The sequence below is a fragment of the Camponotus vicinus genome, unplaced genomic scaffold (genome assembly GCF_025532165.1).
Source record: "Camponotus vicinus isolate PSW18456_S1 unplaced genomic scaffold, iyCamVici1.0 SCAF_13, whole genome shotgun sequence".
Classification (NCBI taxonomy): Eukaryota; Metazoa; Arthropoda; class Insecta; order Hymenoptera; family Formicidae; genus Camponotus; species Camponotus vicinus.
Genome location: NW_028141949.1, coordinates 15,497,300 through 15,518,352, shown reverse-complemented (window position 1 = coordinate 15,518,352; position 21,053 = coordinate 15,497,300). Strand labels below are relative to the sequence as shown.

At 29.2% G+C, this 21,053-nt stretch overlaps 2 protein-coding genes and 1 pseudogene across 3 annotated transcripts; all 3 read right to left on the bottom strand.

The window, feature by feature from the left end:
• Nucleotides 1-124: 124 nt before the first annotated feature.
• Nucleotides 125-1,902, bottom strand: LOC145963920 (uncharacterized). Its single transcript, XM_083086273.1, has 6 exons — nt 1,688-1,902; nt 1,511-1,553; nt 1,143-1,270; nt 787-1,018; nt 478-604; nt 125-387 (listed from the first exon to the last, which is right to left on the bottom strand). The coding sequence occupies exons 1-6, from the start codon at nt 1,880-1,882 to the stop codon at nt 294-296; spliced, it is 819 nt and encodes a 272-aa protein (XP_082942399.1). The 5' UTR covers nt 1,883-1,902; the 3' UTR covers nt 125-293.
• Nucleotides 1,903-2,686: 784 nt separating this feature from the next.
• On the bottom strand, nt 2,687-12,063 carry LOC145964004 (uncharacterized; annotated as a pseudogene). The gene is made up of 5 exons (XR_014436321.1): nt 11,847-12,063; nt 11,096-11,333; nt 3,624-3,784; nt 2,936-3,108; nt 2,687-2,900 (listed from the first exon to the last, which is right to left on the bottom strand). The product of XR_014436321.1 is annotated as an uncharacterized LOC145964004 (transcript).
• Nucleotides 12,064-12,403: 340 nt separating this feature from the next.
• Nucleotides 12,404-16,499, bottom strand: LOC145963919 (uncharacterized). The gene is made up of 5 exons (XM_083086272.1): nt 16,226-16,499; nt 15,465-15,874; nt 14,848-15,251; nt 14,524-14,592; nt 12,404-12,761 (listed from the first exon to the last, which is right to left on the bottom strand). Exons 1-4 carry the CDS (start codon nt 16,314-16,316, stop codon nt 14,559-14,561), a joined length of 939 nt encoding a protein of 312 aa, XP_082942398.1. The 5' UTR covers nt 16,317-16,499; the 3' UTR covers nt 12,404-12,761; nt 14,524-14,558.
• Between the last annotated feature and the right edge of the window lie 4,554 nt (nt 16,500-21,053).

Here is a 21,053-nt window from a genome sequence, read left to right as displayed (position 1 = left end):
GATAACATAAAATCTTTGCTTAAAATTTTATTAAAATTACAAATTTATTTTGTTTACATTATTCGATAGAAATTATGTAACATAATGTAATATATCTATAATTAATTAAAATTCAAATGTTTTTAATGGTATACATTATCATTAAATAGATTTATCGTAATTTCTTTTATTAAGAAAATGCGTATTAAAATTTAATTATTTAATTATTTTTATTTTCGTATAGTATTATATATAATTGTTAGTATAGAATTTTAATACGATAATATGGATTTTTTTTCTTTAGTGTATTTATTCTATATAATTGATACTTTATTTGGTTGACTCTTGGGGAAAATATTATCGTCAGATATTTCTTCTGAGGTGATTGTCGATGTCAAATGATGTTTCCTGAAAAATATATTAAAATTAATTATTAATTAAATAATATATTAATGGCGCAGTCTGCTTTCTGTACAATTATTTCGATTACAATCTTACTTGCATAGCTTTTCTAAGCATTTTTGAATTTGCGTCAGTTGATGTTGGATATCAATTAACATATTAGTCATTTGTTCCTCTAGCATTCCAAAAGACTCAGTTTCTTTGTATCCTTCAGTAGCACGTTCTATGTTAAAATTTTAAAATATTAACTTATTATTTTACAACAATGTTCATCGGTATAACAGCTTATGTAAATTAGTTATTTAATATTTAGAATTTTATTAGTGATATATTCCGATTGATTAATATTAATAAATTTTTTATATATAAAAACGTATTCTGTTGAAATTATTTTCCAATACTTACTGATTCGGATATGTTCATCAATAATGTCTCCATCTTGATAGACGATATCAATCTCCTTCATATAATCGATTAAATCTTTTACATTATTCACACTTGTCATTGTCGATTTGATATTCGGTGTCTGCAAGATGGAATTTGTACCGTTGTCAAGTTTAGCATACATACTTCTCACTTTTGATTGTTCTCGAGTAAGTTGATCGATAAGCGAGCCTAGTTGATTTAAAAATCGTATCTGAAATAACAATAAAACGTGTTAATTTAATTTAAATGTAATAAATAAATCCCTTGTTAATACATAATTAATTATTATCCTTTAATTAATTTATCTAAGCGAGTTTTATAAAATATATACATACCTCTTGTTTATTACTATCCTTATCTTTGCTTATTTTTATGGCAAAATTAACGAGCTTCGCAAAATTCTTCTCATATGATGTAATTAGCTCTCTCAGTTGCTCTGGCATATTTATAGGAGCCTCTTTACCTATTAAATTTAAAAAGAATCACTCGATACAATGGTCTTTACCTCTTTAATTCGAGAATGACGCGTTGTCATTTTCCTTTCTGTATAAATTTATACAGTCAGTTTCATAATTAAATAATTAAGTTCTTTAATTAAATAATTAGAATACACATAAATTGCTCGTGTAATCACTCTGTTATCAAATTCTCGAATATTTAAGTTTCAACATAATATATAATAAAATATATGCAATCTCCTTACTTATGTCTTCTGTGTTCGAGAACATGACTGAGCGACATTGCGCCTGAAAATGAGATTATTATTAAGATAATTGCCTATACTTAGCACTCATATTTAACATAAAGAGAATGAAGGAATCTCCAAATAATGAAAAATAGACGAAGCACAAATGAGAGGACATTAATTTGTAAAACTTACTCCAATCGTGACACTAATAAATACAATCACGAGAAATTTCATCTCCATTTTTCGATCACTCGTCGAAGTCACTTTTGATATGTAAGTAAAACTGTAACAGGCCATTCTGATGAACGAAGCCGTTTTATAGGCACCATGTGCATCAACAAAGGCACTTGCGTATGCGACGTTTTTCAAAACATTCGATGGAAACATCCGGCGAAGAATAAACGATATCGCTATCGTTCGAAAATAGTGAAATTAATGCGAATGCAATTATTCTAATGCAATTATTCTCTTCACAAAGAGACATGTATAATTGCATTTTATATTTTCAGGAATACAATATATTTTTATTATTTTTTAAATTATTAAATTATTAAATTATTAACTTCTTTCTCTGCTAATAGAAAATGAATCGTATTGTAATTAAATTTGCTAATATAAATGAACGCTATTCACTCTTCTCGAATTTGCATGGGATGATAATTTTGTGGCTGTGGCGTTTCAGCGCCTAAAATTGCGATCAAAAATACTAGACAGACGAACGTAGATGATTGAATAATAAAAAGACTACAATCAATATTCTGAATTATTCATTAGTATATTAAAGGCTGATAAAATGAACATAGAAGAAATTATCAGCGCTCGATAATGTATCGGATAAAGTTTGCAAGACACAATAAGATGCATTAAATTATTAATATCAATTGCATTTTGTGAAATTGATAAATAATTATAAATAATTATTATAAATAATTATTTTAACATATTAAGAAGATTAAGGGATATAAATCAAGAGTTTTATTAGTTTCTTAAATAAATTTATTACATAAAGGAAACATCTCAATTACACGAGTGCAATTTATTATATTTTCATGTTAGTGTTACATGAATCCACTTTCAATGTTTTTGTATTTATCGTGTTTTTAGATCTAGTTTCATCGTCCATATCCATATCCACTGCAATTGAAACATTATGCTAACTAACGGTACTATTATATAATAATATAAATAATAACCGATAAGATTAAAGTGAAAATTAATTAAAATTATCTAAAGTATTTGTAGCGAGAGTATCTAAAGTATTTCACGCTTTATATCTTAACGACCTCAAAAATTTTCGACTTGCACTTTGTTTATATTTATCCAGAATTAGCGTACGAATTTGCGAAGAAACCACCACCGAATGGCGTGTTTATTGAACCGGCGCTGGCTCCGCTATTGGCGAACCACCATCGTTTCCACTTCCGTATCCACCATCGTATCCACCACCGTATCCACCACCGTATCCACCACCGTATCCACCACCGTATCCACCACCTCTGTTCTTCCCTCTATATCCTCCGTATCCTCGTTTGTAACCACCGTTTCCACGTCGGAAGTTACGTTAAAGCGAACGACGTCCTCCGGTGTGGCTGCTCTAATTATTCTTTGAAGACCTGGATAAAATGTTTTAAGGACTTCAATCTCAAGATACAAAATACAAAATCAAATTGCTGTATTTTGGAAAGTAAATTCTGAAAATTCTAAAATTAATAATAATTTTTATATCAATTCAATATATTAAAGATTACTAGATGATGTATGTATTTTTTAGTTAACGAGCATATAACGTTTATAGAATAAATCATGAAATATCCGAAATCAACAGCGTCCATAAAAAGTAGATAAACTGGTTTACTTCTACGTTTAACGTGGCATTTAATGCGTGTGACGCACGTTGTTAAAAACAAAATTAAGTCGAAGCCAGGTAACATATAAATTAGTAAATGTATATGTATGAATATATATGTTTTGGAATTAAATCTATATGCGCCTCTCACATATCTCTCGATGTTATATTAAATTTTAATTAAAAATATTAAAATATTTTTCATTATTTTAAAATCCAATAATTGCGATACGTCACACATAATTCGATATTCAGCACGTTTCATCACTTTCACAAATTTACCTTCAGATTGGGAAGCGGAAGATTGCGAAGTCGGTAATGCGATTGCAACTTCGACGAGTAGCGCAACAAGCACAAGGATTGCGATCCTTGACATTCTGCCGATGATGATCGTACTGCGAACGTGAGTATCCAGTGCTATATGACGACAAGAAAATCGCAGTCTTTATATATGGCAACCCATACGCGCGTTCCGGGATATTCCGACGTGTTTACGCAGGTATAAAACGCACTTTCGGGCCGCATCGAATCGATTGTCTGTCATTAGCGCGAACAAAACAAAACGAGTCTCTTCAGTGTTAGAGATGATGCGCCATCCCCGGGTGTCCCTGAGACGATTCCTGTTTGCATGGAATATTATTTTGTGACAGTCGAGTGGATAATCAAACAATCCTCTCTCATGTATCTTTTGATCGTCTAATCATATCGTATAATGTGCAAGAATAAGTCGGAAGATTTTACTTTTGTGGAACGCGATATGTCCTTATAATTAAGTATTTTATATATAACATTAAAATCATATGATTCTTTTACAAAGTTTTTTCGAGAAATGTTTGTTATTTATTATGTTATAATAAATGTACAAAAATTCAGGAAAAATTTATTCTAATTTTTAACCTAAACCTTTTACCCATAGGTCATTGCATAACTCGATATTTAAAATATTATTTCTCAAGTTGTCGTCATATGTACGTAATAGCCTTCAGATATTTATCGTCCAATATTACCTACACTCGAGAGAACTCCCAGAATAGTCAGCACGCTTTAAGAACCGCGTAATCTTGCTTGCTTGAGAGATATATTAACGGTCAAGTCGTAGCCTTGATTTTTCTCGGGACCTCATAGTCTTAGGTCGTCGAACGAATATCCTTCGGGATTCCCATCTAGATATATCAATACTTGTCTTATTACTACTAACAACATAATTTAGCGATTAAGGGTTCATAGAACGAACTACGCAGATTAGTCGAGCCTTTTTTAACTTTTAAACTTTTAAACTTTTATGCTATAATTGAAGCATATCGATTTTCAGATTGAACTTGATTAACGAATAAACTTATGTATGTTTTACAATTAAAAAGGATGTGCATATATACATGTACATATTAAATATACATATAGTATTTAATATTTATTTATAATTTATGTAAATTATTATTTAGAATATATAAAACTTTGAAATAATCTCTGAATATTTATAATTTATATAAATTATTATTTAGAATATGAATACTTTGAAATAATCTTTAAATATTCGATTATTAATTATTACTAAATATTAAATATTATATATAATAGATTAAAAACGATTGGAAGTCTTGTATTTGAAATTATTAATGCAATACATATTAAAGAGGTCGAAAAACTTTCAATAATATTAAATAGAATAAAAAATGAATATTAGAGAATTGTACAGATAAAATTATAAAATAACATACATAGATCGTATGTATACATTTGCTTTGAGCAATTTTTCAATTAGCAGTACTTTAAAAACTCTTTTAATAATGGAAATCCCCGTTATTGTTCATAATTAATGTAGAAAAAATTTGTTAGCATTGCATTATGAATAAGTAATATGAATTTCTCATTATGTCATGCGTATTTATATATTACGTAATATATTTATGTATTACTACAAAATTTATCGTCTAATGCTTTGGAGTCTTCATTAATTTATTTAGAGATTAGAAAGATAAAATAAAATCATATTCACACATTAAACTTGTAAGTATTTTGCGTCGAACAGAATCGTTTTAAAAGTTACGTAAAACTTAAATTTGGAACCAAGAAAGAACTGTGATCATACGTTAACATTAGTATATTATTATCTCAATACAAATGAATTATAAACCTAGCATAAGATGTGCAAAGCCGACAATTTGATAGACTCTTCTACCACTTCAATATGTAAATAGCTGTTAACGAAGCATGATATTTTTTTATTCTTATAAAAACAGATTTCTTCATCATCCGTATATTGAAGATGTATCTATTGAATCTCGATGATATCAATTCATTTTTCTCTGCAAGATAAGAAGTAGTTTCGTCATATTTAAATTGCGTAAACATATTATGCAAAATTACGTCAACCGGACGATCATAATGATTATTTGTTTTAATTAATCAGAATCGGAAGTATGTTTCCATGCATTATATGCTACATATTCATTGTGAGATATACTCCATATTATATATTGTTTCAACTCTCTGTTGACTTTTCGTTTAGTTATACACATAAATTTAATCATAAATTCGCAAATAAAATTGAAAATGTCAAAGCATGTAGTTTAATCATATTTCTATCTTCGCTATTGTTCGTTATGATGACACATGTTTTTTTTTAATTTATTACGGATGATTGAAATGTATAAATTTCGAATGAAATTTAAGATGCAGCGTGGTTAATCGTAGATGACTTTTAAAATGCATATTAATAACGTGATCAATGCGGCAACTTTGGATTATATAATATTTGTTGTGACTTATTATGTATCTGCGTAGTTTGCATTTTTCTTATTTGGAGTCTCTCGGATAAAATATGCGAATAGAAAATAAGCAAAATTTTAGAAATTACGAAACTAAAATTTAATATTTTTTATTTTATTAAAATTAATCCCTAATATATTTATATAAACTGCTATGAAAAATCAATTTTATTTAGGAAAAATACATCTCAAAGCATATAAGCCAATAAAAATTTTGCTATAAAAGTTTAAATCTTCTTAGAATTTTCCAGATTTTTAAAAAATTTATATTTCATACATCATTGCACGTAGATATTTCTTATTTAATAATAGATTAGAAGTAATAACTACAATTGTAAACTACTAATTGTTATTAATATTAATTTCTTACATGCTATTATAAATTATGACAATATTGCATCCCACCAATATGTTTCATATTTAAATAGAACGGATAATACGTAATATGATCGCTTCTAAATACACTCAATCAAGATTAACGAGATATTAATAATCTTTTCTTCTGTGAGATTGAGGCAACGCGCGCGGTAGACAAGATCATTGATCAAATAGAAGTTTTTGCGCTTGATAATCAGTCAATATTCGTCTGATATCTATAATCATGAAAAAGGAAGCAGGAAATGCTAATAAGGAAGCAATACTGATCCTCCTAACAAGTTACTAATGCTTCGAAACTTACCATGAAGAAAATAAGAAATCAGTGACTATTAATAAACATAAGTAAAATAAAGCTTACTAATCAATGACGAATTTAATCTTTAACGTTTTCAATAGGTCTTATTTTTATTAAAAAATCAGTGACAAACCTAATCGGCATAAATAAAATAAATCTTATTAATCGATGAATAATTTAATCAACCAATGTTTTAATAAAATAGATTTTATTTTTTTACCTTTGTAAGTTTTTCTAATGGGATAACATTGCTTTTTGTTAAATTAATAAATATATACATATATATATTCTAATGAGATAAGATTTTGATTATCTTACTTGAGTAATTGAAATATTTCGTCCTTTGTGATATATCCATCGTTGTTCAGATCATATACACGGAAGCAGAAAGTGATCCTGTCACGCAGACTGCCTCGCAAAAACACGTCAAGTCCCATAATCCAAGGCATAATCCCTCGAATAACACCCTCGATTTCTCAATCCCAACAACAAAATAGGCGCTCCACTAAAGTGTCTTCTGTGATCACGTGAAATGTATTGTGAAGAAGTTCTCGGAAAATGTTCCTGTCGATTCCCTGAAATAATAATGAAGAAAATTAAATATTTTCTAATATCATTTTATAGTAATTGCAAATATAATGTTTTTATATACTAATAATTTAAATATTTTATTAATTTTTAATTAATAAATTATTATTAATTTAATAATAAATTATTTAGTTTATATGTCTATTAAAATATTTAGTTCATATTACGTTTATTAAATTATTACTTCATATTTCCTTAATTAAGTCTCGATTATAAATGATATAATTACCTCGACAACTGGTCTTGATTGTGGCCTTCTACCGATGGATATCGATTGTTCAATTTGTTGTTGATTGGAATTGGTAGTTAATTTCTTGTAAAGTTTGCAGAGATTATCTAACTCCACTCTAACAAACCAAGCATACATTAAATGACAATTTAATAGTTATAATAGATAATAATGAAATAATGTTTATTTTCAATTTTTATATAAAATTGTAGTATTAAATTATTATAATGTATAGTAGAGTTTAATTCTCATTTGTGTAAACAATCTAATTTTACATTAATTCATTTTTTTTATAAATTCTTATGTGTATTCTTCTATAAATTCTCCATGTTTCTTATAAATTTCCCTTCCTTTCAAAAGTAAATCTGTTCGTAATTGAATTTTTCAGTTTTTATTACGCAAATAATTACGTTTTTTATTTTGATATAATTACGATTATATACTTGTCATGAGTACGAAAGAAGATAAATGCAATTGACAATTAAAATGACTCGAAAATGCGACTGATAATCAAAATAAGGTACTTGAAAATTAATCACAGGACTGTATGCTAGAATTATTGTGGCAGTGGATTGTTAATCAACTCGCCTGGAGAACCTCGTCTTTTTTTTAAGAGACTCACTTTGACGATGTACGCGGAGTTTCTCGCGCCCCCGCTCTCCGGCATCCTTCTGCGACGTCTCCTCCTCGGCGACTCACCCTTGCCGGATGCGGCACAATTCTGTTGTTTTGAGTTGACGGATGCCTTGCGACCGCTCGTCAGGAATAGGGAGACACTCTTCATGAGCGTCGCGTCTGCACGAATGCTTATGCTGGGTGCATGCTCGGCGCCGACACCGACGCCGATGCCCGACCGGTCTCCCCCTGTCGACGTGGTGCTTCGTCATTCGGACATGCCGGTTGAATGACTGAAAGTTTCAAACTGATTGGTATTTTAATTCAGATTTTTTAAATGCACTGTTAGAGACCTATAATAATAGATTAATTTCTGTCAGAAGAACTAAAATAATTATGCAATATTTTTAAAAATATATACATCCTTTCACATGTATTTATTTACTCAAGAGAAAAATAAATAGCACTGGTTGATTTAGAATATTGAATTATTTAGACAATTGTTTTTTGTTTTTTAAATATGTGTAATAGAATTAAGAGTGGCGTATAATTTTATAATATCGCTAAAATAGTAATAACAATGTGTATAGTTTGTATATTCAATTAGAAAATAAAATGTTGTACTAAAATAGTAATAAATAATAATCATGCATATATTGATATATGCTGTAAGTTGTAAAGCGAGGTCCACCTTGCTTAATTCTCAAGTAATGTAAACATTATAATACAATATATATGTAGTAACAAAAATAATCAGGAATATGACCATGACAATACATAGCAAAGTCATTTCGAACAAGCTGTCTAAAGGTAATATTCACTTTTACGAAAAGGGCTTAAAAAATGCCTTGATTTTCGAGTCGCCAAAAATCCTTCTCGTATACTTCTTTTGTACCTAAAAGGAACCTAATATTACAAAATTTGACTCAAATCGGAGCATGATCGTTTTCGGAAGAATAGCCTAAAACTGTAACAGGCCATTCTGATGAACGAAGCCGTTTTATAGGCATCATGTGCGTCAACAAAGGCACTTGCGTATGTGACGTTTTTCAAAACATTCGATGGAAACATCCGGCGAAGAATAAACGATATCGCTATCGCTCGAAAATAGTGAAATTATTGCGAATGCAATTATTCTAATGCAATTATTCTTTTCACAAAGAGACATGTATAATTGCATTTTATATTATCAGGAATACAATACATTTTTATTATTTTTTAAATTATTAAATTATTAAATTATTAACTTTTTTCTCTGTGAATAGAAAATAAATCATATTGTAATTAAATTTGCTAATGTAAATGAGCGCTATTCGCTCTTCTCGAATTTGCATGGGATGATAATTTTGTGGCTGTGGCGTTTCAGCGCCTAAAATTGCGATCAAGAATACTAGACAGACGAACGTAGATGATTAATAATAAAATGAATACAATCAATAGTCTGAATTATTCATTAGTATATTAAAGACTGATAAAATGAACATAGAAGAACATAGATATCAGCGCTCGATAATGTATCGGATAAAGGTTGCAAGACACAATGAGACGCATTAAATTATTAATATCAATTGCAGTTTGTTGATAAATAATTATAAATAATTATTATAAATAATTATTTTAACATATTAAGAAGATTAAGGGATATAAATCAAGAGTTTTATTAGTTTCTTAAATAAATTTATTACATGAAGGAAACATCTCAATTACACGAGTGCAATTTATTATATTTTCATGTTATTGTTACGTGAATCCACTTTCAATGATATTTGTCGTGTTTTTAGATCTAGTTTCATCGTCCATATCCATATCCACTGCAATTGAAACATTATACTAACTAACGATACTATTATACAGGGTGACCCATTTTAACTTAGGCAGCCAAATAACTCGAAAAATAAGCAAGATAGAGAAAAATGTTTTAGACAAAAGTTGTATGGTTTCGAGGGGGCCATAAGATGGTATCATTGGTTTGACCTTGAAGAGTCATTTGAAGGTCACGTGAAGGTCACTTCAATTTTTTTAAATGGAATACCCTATATATTTTTGTACATTCTTGTAGCTTATTTCGAGAGCTTTCCAAAACACTATAATTAAGTACCTTTCCGTTAAGTACTTTTTGAGTTATGATGCTTGAAATAATTTCTTAATTTTACATAAACCGTAAAATATCTTGTAAAATATTCATTTTTCGATTATCTTACCTTAATACTTTTATGTACAAAATAATGAGAGGAATCAATTGGTGTAAAGAAAACACATAGTTGTTTTTAAGAAAAAATATGGAATTGTTAATTGCAAATTACATATTTTTTCTTCGAAACAACTATGTGTTTTCTTTACACCAATTGATTCCTCTCATTATTTTGTACATAAAACTATTAAGGTAAGGTAATCGAAAAATGAATATTTTACAAGATATTTTACGGTTTATGTAAAATTAAGAAATTATTTCAAGCCTCATAACTCAAAAAGTACTTAACGAAAATGTACTTAATTATAGTGTTTTGGAAAGCTCTCGAGATGAGCTACAAGAATGTACAAAAATATATAGGATGTTCCATTTAAAAAAATTGAAGTGACCTTCACGTGACCTTCAAATGACTCTTCAAGGTCAAACCAATGATACCATCTTATGGCCCCCTCGAAACCATACAACTTTTGTCTAAAACATTTTTCTCTATCTTGCTTATTTTTCGAGTTATTTGGCTGCCTAAGTTAAAATGGGTCACCCTGTATAATAATATAAATAATAATCGATAAGATTAAAGTGAAAATTAATTAAAATTATCTAAAGTATTTGTAGCGAGAGTATCTAAAGTATTTCACGCTTTGTATCTTAACGACCTCAAAAATTCTCGACTTGCACTTTGCTTATATTTACCCAGCGTTAGCATACGAATTTGCGAAGGAACCACCACCGAATGGCGTGTTTATTGAACCGGCGCTGGCTCCGCTATTGGCGAAGGAACTACCACCGTATCCACCACCGTATCCACCACCTCCGCATCTTCCGCATCCTCCGTATCCTCGTCGTTTGTAGCCACCGTATCCACGTCGGAAACCACGTTTAAAGCGAACGAGGTCCTCCGGTGTGGCTGCTCTAATTATTCTTTGAAGACCTGGATAAAATGTTTTAAGGACTTCAATCTCAAAATACAAAATCAAATTGCTGTATTTTGGAAAGTAAAAAATTCTAAAAATTCTAAAATTAATAATAATTTTTATATGAATTCAATATATTAAAGATTACTAGATGATGTATGTATTTTTTAGTTAACGAGCATATAATGTGTTTACAGAATAAATCATGAAATATCCGAAATCAACAACGTCCATAAAAAGTAGATAAACTGGTTGACTTCTACGTGTAACGTGGCATTTAATGCGTGTGACGCACGTTGTTAAAAACAAAATTAAGTCGAAGCCAGGTAACATACAAATTAGTAAATGTATATGTATGAATATATATGTTTTGGAATTAAATCTATATGCGCCTCTCACATATCTCTCGATTTTATATTAAATTTTAATTAAAAATATTAAAATATTTTTCATTATCTTAAAATCCAATAATCGCGATACGTCACACATAATTCGATGTTCAGCACGTTTCATCACTTTCACAAATTTACCTTGAGATTGGGAAGCGGAAGATTGCGAAGTCGGCAATGCGACTGCAACTGCGACGAGTAGCGCAACAAGCACAAGGATTGCGATCCTTGACATTCTGCCGATGATGATCGTACTGCGAGCGTGAATATCCAGTGCTAAATGACGACAAGAAAATCGGCCAAGCAGTCTTTATATATGGCAATCCATACGCGCGTTCCGGGATATCCCGACGTGTTTTACGCAGGTATAAAACGCACTTTCGGGCCGCATCGAATCGGTTGTCTATCATTAGCACGAACAAAACAAAACGAGTCTCTTCTTTGTCAGTGTTAGAGATGATGCGCCATCCCCGGGTGTCCCTGAGACGATTCCTGTTCGCATGGAATATTATTTCGTGACAGTCGAGTGGATAATCAAACAATCCTCTCTCATGTATCTTTTGATCGTCTAATCATATCGTATACAAGGTATAATGTGCAAGAATAAGTCGGAAGATTTTACTTTTGTGGAACGCGATATGTCCTTATAATTAAGTATTTTATATATAACATTAAAATCATATGATTCTTTTACAAAGTTTTTTCGAGAAATGTTTGTTATTTATTATGTTATAATAAATGTACAAAAATTCAGGAAAAATTTATTCTAATTTTTAATCTAAACCTTTTACCCATAGGTCCTTTTACCCATTGCATAACTCGATATTTAAAATATTATTTCTCAAGTTGTCGTCATATGTACGTAATAGCCTTCAGATGATATTTATCGTCCAATATTACCTACACTCGAGAGAACTCCCAGAATAGCCAGCACGCTTTAAGAACCGCGTAATCTTGCTTGCTTGAGAGATATATTAACGGTCAATTCGTAGCCTTGATTTTTCTCGGGACTTCACGGTCTTAGGTCGTTGAACGAATATTCTTCGGGATTCCCATCTAGATATATTAATACTTGTCTTATTACTACTAACAACATAATTTAGCGATTAAGGGCTCATAGAACGAACTACGCAGATTAGCTGAGCTTTTTTTAACTTTTAAACTTTTAAACTTTTATGTCTTTTAAACTTTTATGCTATAATTGAAGCATATCGATTTTTAGATAGAACTTGATTAACGAATAAACTTATGTATGTTTTACAATTAAGAAGGATGTGCATATATACATGTACATATTAAATGTATATATATATTATTTAATATTTATTTATAATTTATATAAAATATTATTTAGAATATGAGACTTTGAAATAATCTCTAAATATTCGATTATTAATTATTACTAAATATTAAATATTATATATTATAGATTAAAAACGATTTGTCTTAATTAATCAGAATCGGAAGAATGCTTCCATGCATTATATGCTACATATTCATTATGAGATATATAACTCCATATTATATATTGTTTCAACTCTCTGTTGACTTTTCGTTTAGTTATACATATAAATTTAATCATAAATTCGCAAATAAAACTGAAAATGTCAAAGCATGTAGTTTGATCATATTTCTATCTTCGCTATTGTTCGTTATGATGACACATGTTCTTTTTTTAATTTATTACGGATGATTAAAATGTATAAATTTCAATGAAATTTAAGATGCAGCGTGGTTAATCGTAGATGACTTTTAAAATGCATATTAATAACGTGATCAATGCGTCGGATTATATAATATTTGTTGTAACTTATTATGTATCTGCGTAGTTTGCATTTTTCTTATTTGGAGTCTCTCGGATAAAATATGCGAATAGAAAATAAACAAAATTTTAGAAATTACGAAACTAAAATTTAATATTTTTTATTTTATTAAAATTAATCCCTAATATATTTATATAAACTGCTATGAAAAATCAATTTTATTTAGGAAAAATACATCTCAAAGCATATAAGCCAATAAAAATTTTGCTATAAAAGTTTAAATCTTCTTAGAATTTTCCAGATTTTTAAAAAATTTATATTTTATACATCATTGCGCGTAGATATTTCTTATTTAATAATAGATTAGAAATAATAACTACAATTGTAAACTACTAATTGTTATTAATATTAATTTCTTACATGCTATTATAAATTATGATAATGTTACATCCCACCAAAAGAATACTAAATATATATATATATATATATATATATATATATATATATATATATATAACAATTTGCAATTATTGTTTCAATGTGTTTATATATTAACTTATATAATATATAAATTTATTTGTAAGAGATTCTATATATATAGAATCTCTTACAAATAAATTTGTATATTATATAAGTTAATATATAAACACATTGAAACAATAATTGCAAATTGTTAAAAAATTATAATCTGTCCAAAATCTTACTATAAACAGTACAATAGATAATAATTTAAAGCAGTTTAACCTACATGTATAAAGATATATCGTGAATTTGTTATTTAGTCTACTTATTTTTTATTATTTCAATAAAATATCTTATCTAATAAATTGTATAATCTCTAGCAATTTAAGAATTATTCTTAAATTTTAGTTTTTTCATAAAAAATATATTTTTGCGTATTAACTAAATGTTACCCTCTCCTTAAATGTTATCCTTAAAGATTCTATAAAGAAGATCAAAAGAAAACAGCAGCATCAAAAACGCAGAAAGAATCATGTATAGATTTTAATTTTATCCTAATTGTTTCCAGAACGAACTCAGCTTTTTTAACTTACCAATAAGATCTATCATTTTTTTTATCAGAAGTTAATTATTCTTCGTATGGCTGCGGACGTCGTTTCTTTCTAATAGAAATAAACACGTACAAAAAAATTATATTTATTTTTATAAATTTAATATTTGTATTTTTTTTAATTATATATCTTAACAAATCTTAACAATTACATGAACGCAAATGAATGCAAAATTAAAATTTAAATAATTCGGAATTTTAATTTCTTTTCAAGACAATTAAAGTAAAAATATGTTTTTTGATATATAAAGAGAAAATAACGTCCTTTTAGAAGAAACTATGAAATTAATAAAAGAATATAATTTACCCAAAAGGAGATCCGCCGTATGCAGTGGCCATCGAACTAGCGACTCCATCCTTTCCGGTAGAATAACTATTCGCAATAGCCGTAATGGTACCAGGAACGGAATCGGAGGATCCAGCACGAGTGGCCACTCTAGGGAAACTAAAGACCATGGGGAAGAAATTGTTCAGATGAGGAAATCCTTGGCGACGTCGGATACCCTTGACAGGTACAAACGGTATAATCGGCTGCTCGTCATCCTCATCTTCCTCATCTTCATCTTTGTCGTCGTCGATGACAGGCGGCTTCTTCGTATGATGTACTTTTGGTCGAGTAACGGACACTTCTGTGTTGGCCGCGATCGGTTCTTCCGCTTCCGATTGCGCAATCTCTGTGGTTAGCGGGATCTGTTCTGGCTCGTGATGCTCCTGTGTAAGTGTAACATAATATTTTATATTTGTGCGGTGAGAGAATTTTGATTACTTCATATGTCTAAAGAATTTAAAATTTATTGCAGAATAATTTGCGAGAAGTATTATTTTCTTAACATGAATTTTTACAAATTATGATCTGATCTCTCTCTCTCTTTTTTTAGGGCTCTTTAGATTGTTTTATATCTATAAATTTCCCGAGTTTCATACCTGAGAGGTAGAAGAATCTTGATGATGATGGTGATGCTTCTCCTCTTCGTGATGGCGATGCTCGTGATATTGCTCCTCCTCGTGACGATGCACTTCGTTCTGATGATGATAATGATGATGATCTTCGTCGGATGTCGGCGCCGCCTGCGCGTGGGCGATGGATACTTCCGATTCCTCGATCGGTTCCGGACCATCCTTGAGATGTGGCGCGTGCATACCGCCGAAATATGCCTGGCCATTTACGGCGTTTCCTTGCGCGAAGAGGCCCGTTGCATGGTCGCCGTTACCCGAACGACGTATCGGCCTGTAATATCCGGTGAACATCATCGCCCTGTGCGGATATGGACGAGCAACCGTTCTCTTTTCTCTCAAGAATAGTATAGGACTGCTAGGATCCATCATGACGGAAGCTGTGAACAAGGCAGATATTTAATTCAAAAAGAAAAAAACTATCAAGGCAATTTTATATATTTATTGTTAATTATTTCTTTATTTTGAAAAAATTGTATTTATTAATGAATTAATATTGGAATAATAATATTGAAATATTTGTTATTACTTATATATTCGGAGTGTTTCATTATTTTGTTTTTACATACATTATAAAAGTTGCTAAATACATTTAAAAAAATATAAAGAAATTTTATATTTCTTATAATATAAAATAACTGTAAAATATAATTTCCTAAATTTTCTAGAAGATAAATTGTAAATATATTTTTTAAGATAAAATAAAAACGTTAATTTTAATTTATGCTTACTAGACTTAGTTGGAATCATTTTAGATTCTGCTATCATGATTATCGATGCGATGGTAACTAAAATAAAACTAATCCAGCCAGTCATCTTCATCAGATTTTTAGTTTTTCTTCAAGTTCCACGCAACGATACTTTATCTGTCCAATCACTTTTGGAAGTATCTCCACTGATTTGTCTTTTTGCAATTGTATGTGATCTTTGACAGAAAGTTGCGATTCACTTACACCGATTTTGCCGATCTAGTTGACGCACCAACTTTTTGCACGCTGCTGCTAGTTTTGGTTGTCACAATTGCTTTTATACCATGAGATACAGGAACAAATACATGGGCAAATACACGGGGATATGAGACGGACCTATTGGTGGACACAGGGGATGTGGATCCCCCACTCCAGGTTTTGTCAAATGGTCGTTCGTACGGCCAAAGAATTTCCGTAAAGCAAAGCATCAACGCTACGTGATTGTCATGACTGATGTGGTAATGCTTGATCTGATGCATTAATTGTGATCCGAGCTGATCGCAATCTGAATTCGCGGGATCGAATCGATATGGGAGGCAGTCAAATCGATCAAATTCTATGCAAATAAATAATGTGAAATTATTAATACATGTTGTCGTGTTTATTTATCGGAGAATAAATTATTATGTAATGATGATATATATTTTTTACAAACTCTGTGGATATCTTCATAACATAAATATATTAAGGTTCTTCTAAATTAAAAAGAAATGAGAAAAAAGATCAATTTTAAACTAAGTTTTAAAATATAATTTGTATATTAATATTTTTATAAAAATTTTATATTATTTTTTTACTCTATGATTTAGTTTATTAATTAAAGAGAAAGAGAGAAAATATATTGAACGTCTAGTGTGAATCCTGAGATCAGAAATCTCCAGGTTGGTTCTGAAACAAAGTGTTTATAATGAATTCGCTTGAGAAACAGCGAGAATGGACAATGTCGCGGTTGATGAATGTCACTGAGGGCCAATGACCAGTCGCTTTTCCTCTTTTACGACGTGAATTACTGAGTCATCTCGATCGAGACACACGATAAAGAGATGTAGCGTCCCAGACAAGTAGACTCGCAAGATTCATACATTTTCAATTGTTCTAAAAATACACGAGAATCGAAGAATTTTCTATTCATTGCCTGTTGTTTGTCTGGAATAGTATTTTCTTGGAAAATTTTTAAAATGTTTATTCTGTCGCCATTTTTAGAATGTTCATTTTATCGCTACTTTTTTATTTCTTTTATATAACTTTTTTTTAAAAGATAAAATAGAGATTACGAGAAGTTCTTAAATATCTCGGTATATCGAATAAATCTAATCATCGCATTAACCTAAGCTAATTCAAGATTAATTTAAATTAAAAATTAATAATATATTAATTTTTGCAAGAAAATATTCCTATTCCTATTCCTATATTATAATACAAATATGACACAAGTAGAAATAATATTATAATTCTAAATTTACTCTGAACTTATGTAAAATAAGTATAAACTGATGAAACTCAAGAGAAAAAGTTTAATATAAAAATCGAAACGTTATGTATAACATATTATAAAGAAAAAAAAACAAGATTATAATAAAATTCGAATATTCTTTTAAATTCGAACCAAAATAACTGTACATGATGAAGCGCAACTGCAAGGAAGTCACACTGATGTTATGCATCCGAAAAAATTGCAGAATGCTCGGTTGCATCTGTCACAAACATAAAATATGAATAGAGGTAGAGAGATATATGAAGAGTCCAGTAGTCTGTAGGGATAATTCTGCCTCTCATCGCTACCTTTGAAGATGACGGAGTGGTAGAAAGAACACTGACACATCAGTCAACGGATCCAACTAGACAGCGCGTTTTACGATTCCGGCCACGATCATTGGGCTCTTATGGATTCTCTGATCGTTCCCTAAGAATTATTGTCGCCTCTGACCAGTCGTACCCGTCGATGTTCGAACATGTATAAATGACATAATATTAATATTAAGGGATCACACACATCGTATAGGAAGTTACGTCAAACGCGTGTCATTACCTATGTACGATTGACATAGCGTTCTGTACATCATGGATTATCTTGAAGCTATTTGTCCAGCTGTCAAGAAAATAATCTGCGATGTGAAAGAAGCTTTATTCTATATATATATATATATATATATATATATATATATACTATAAATAAAATTAAAATATAATTAAAATTAACATAATTAAAATTAAAGAGACGTAATATTTTTACAAATTGTAATTTGTTGTTTCCTTTCTTATAAAAAATTAATATTTTATTTTAAAAAATTTCTATAACATAATCTTTGACAATATTCGAAATTTCAATTTTCAAATACTAAAAGATCTTTGCAAATTTTAATTTGTTGTTTCCTTTCTTATGAAAAATTAATATTTTATTTAAAAAAATTTCTATAACATAATCTTTGACAATATTCGAAATTTCAATTTTCAAATACTAAAAAATCTTTGCAATAGAAAATATTTAAATATTTTGTATCATATCGATAACGCGCGAATCTAAATTAAATATTCAATAAATATTCTGCATATTTGTAAAATTAAAATTAAAATTAAAGTTTATCAAAATAACTCGAAGTTCAATGAGGATCAAGAATTAAAGATCCTTTTTTTGGAAATTCGCGAACTAATTCGGCAATTGCGGATTTTAAAGTTGGAAAATCTCGTAATTTAATTATGCAAATCTGTAGAGAAGAGCGCATTGCTACGAAAATTAATTCGGATGCTTTCCGAGAAGAAAGGCGCATAAATATATTCCGGACAGAGTGATGTACGAATTTTGCGATATCAACCGCGATATCTATCGTTCCTTCTTCCATCAGACACGCTGCTTTTTGATCTATCTGGTCACGCTCGAAAATACGATATGCGTGACTTGGAAAGCGGTGCGTTTCAGAATTGATTCATGATACAACACGGAATCATGGCGTATGCAACATCCTCTATAGCGGTATATAGGCGCAATAATTGATAAACTATCTAATTGATAGAGGTAGCAACAAATAGTAATTTAACTCTTCAAGTATCTAATTTTATTATTATATACTTGATATTAAACTATTATTAGATACTTGATATATAGAGAGAATTATATATTCGCAGAGATTTTTCTATGCGAAAAAATGTGTGTATCGTTGTTTTTTATTTAATATTAATATTTATAACAACGTTGTTTATTTAATATTAGTATTTAATATTAATATTTATAACAATTTAAAAAGAATTTTCTCATTTCGCTGATTCAATCCAATTTGATCCAAAATTTGGATTTTTGATGGAAAATTTTGATTAAATTAATTGATATGTTATTTAAAGTAACATATGATCTGTCTAGAGATCTAAAACGATAAAAAATACAAAATTAATTGAATGATCCTACAATATATCTGATGCAGATTTGTGAATAAAGTGTTTCTGGACTAAGACAGAAAGCAATCTAATGTCACAGAGAATCACAATATCCATCTCAAACTCTCTTAAAATTCTTAAGGTATATGAGACGTAATTTATGAGCTTGTTGACATGTAAATTTAATAATCTACAAAATATAATATTATATTCTGTTGTTAAAATATTATCATTACAATTACACACAATTGTCTAAGTTATTATATATTATATTCTTTTTTATTAAAGCTAATTATAAAAATAATTTAGTCAACTTTATGGAGTATCATGAAAGATTTTCGTTATACTTATTCATTTATTTTGCATTCAATACCATCAATCACATTGACAATTTCAATATAATTTTACTTTTCCTATTGTATACAATTTTCTTCTTTCCTGGAGCATGTGTTCAGGATTCAGACTTTTTTATATCAGGAGCTTTTGTAAACTATTTATTTATTTTCTGTCCAAATAATAAATTCATATCTCGTATACGAAGCCGGGACGGAATCTCCTATTCGTTGCAGAATCAAATGCCGAGAGATTCCCAGGATTTTGCGTTACATACGACTCCCGTTTTCGCGAATGTCTACGCCAACAGACTTGCCGACGGAATCTCATTTGGTGCCATCGCATAGGCTGAATTAAAATTAGCCGATGTCGAATTACACGTGCTACGTGCAACGTCGATCGGTTCACGTGAGACAAGCGGTCGGGAACGTGAGACACACATGTTGGGGTCGTACTACATATTCCAGTAGATAGTCTAGCTTAACTGAGACTCGAGGAGACCAATCGGTTGGTAAATGATGCTGATTAATTCTTGACGCATGTTAAATCTACTAAGCGATACGTGCGAATCTGTCGTGCGTCAATTCCGAAGTAAAAAGATTAAGAATATCTTCACGATTAACAAGAAGGTTTCTTTGAATTCATATCTTTGATTTAATGATAACCTTGACACTTTCTAAGAATTTTTTTTATTCTGTTTAACGTATATTAGCATTTGCATAAAATATAGTAATTTAATGGAATATAATTATATATAGATATATATTTTTAAATATATAGATATATATTTTTTTTAGTTTTATATATATATATATATATATATATATATATTTTGTTGTTTATTTATAAATATATGTTTATTTTCTATACGATAATATCTATTATTAATATATATTAATTTTATACTTATATTTTTAATTAATTTAATACTTATTTATTTATTTAATTTATTTTATATAATTATATAATGTATTAAAATATTAAATATTAAGTATATATATATATATTGCTTGTATATAATATATTATTTTATTAGTTATATGATATTCTTAATGACAATTTTTAATAAAATTTACGAGTAGTGATTTGTGATTTTGTTTGTAATATC

What these genes read in the sequence shown, in the direction of transcription:
- LOC145963920 (XM_083086273.1), bottom strand. Translation starts at nt 1,882, where the DNA reads ATGTTTCCATCGAATGTTTTGAAAAACGTCGCATACGCAAGTGCCTTT. An exon ending in CTCGAACACAGAAGACATAA is followed by an intron (nt 1,271 to 1,510) that starts GTAAGGAGATTG and finishes TAAATTTAATAG; the next exon opens with GTAAAGAGGCTCCTATAAAT. An exon ending in TGCTTAGAAAAGCTATGCAA is followed by an intron (nt 388 to 477) that starts GTAAGATTGTAA and finishes TATATTTTTCAG; the next exon opens with GAAACATCATTTGACATCGA.
- LOC145963919 (XM_083086272.1), bottom strand. Translation starts at nt 16,316, where the DNA reads ATGAAGATGACTGGCTGGATTAGTTTTATTTTAGTTACCATCGCATCG. An exon ending in AATGATTCCAACTAAGTCTA is followed by an intron (nt 15,875 to 16,225) that starts GTAAGCATAAAT and finishes CCTTGTTCACAG; the next exon opens with CTTCCGTCATGATGGATCCT. An exon ending in AAGATTCTTCTACCTCTCAG is followed by an intron (nt 15,252 to 15,464) that starts GTATGAAACTCG and finishes ACACTTACACAG; the next exon opens with GAGCATCACGAGCCAGAACA.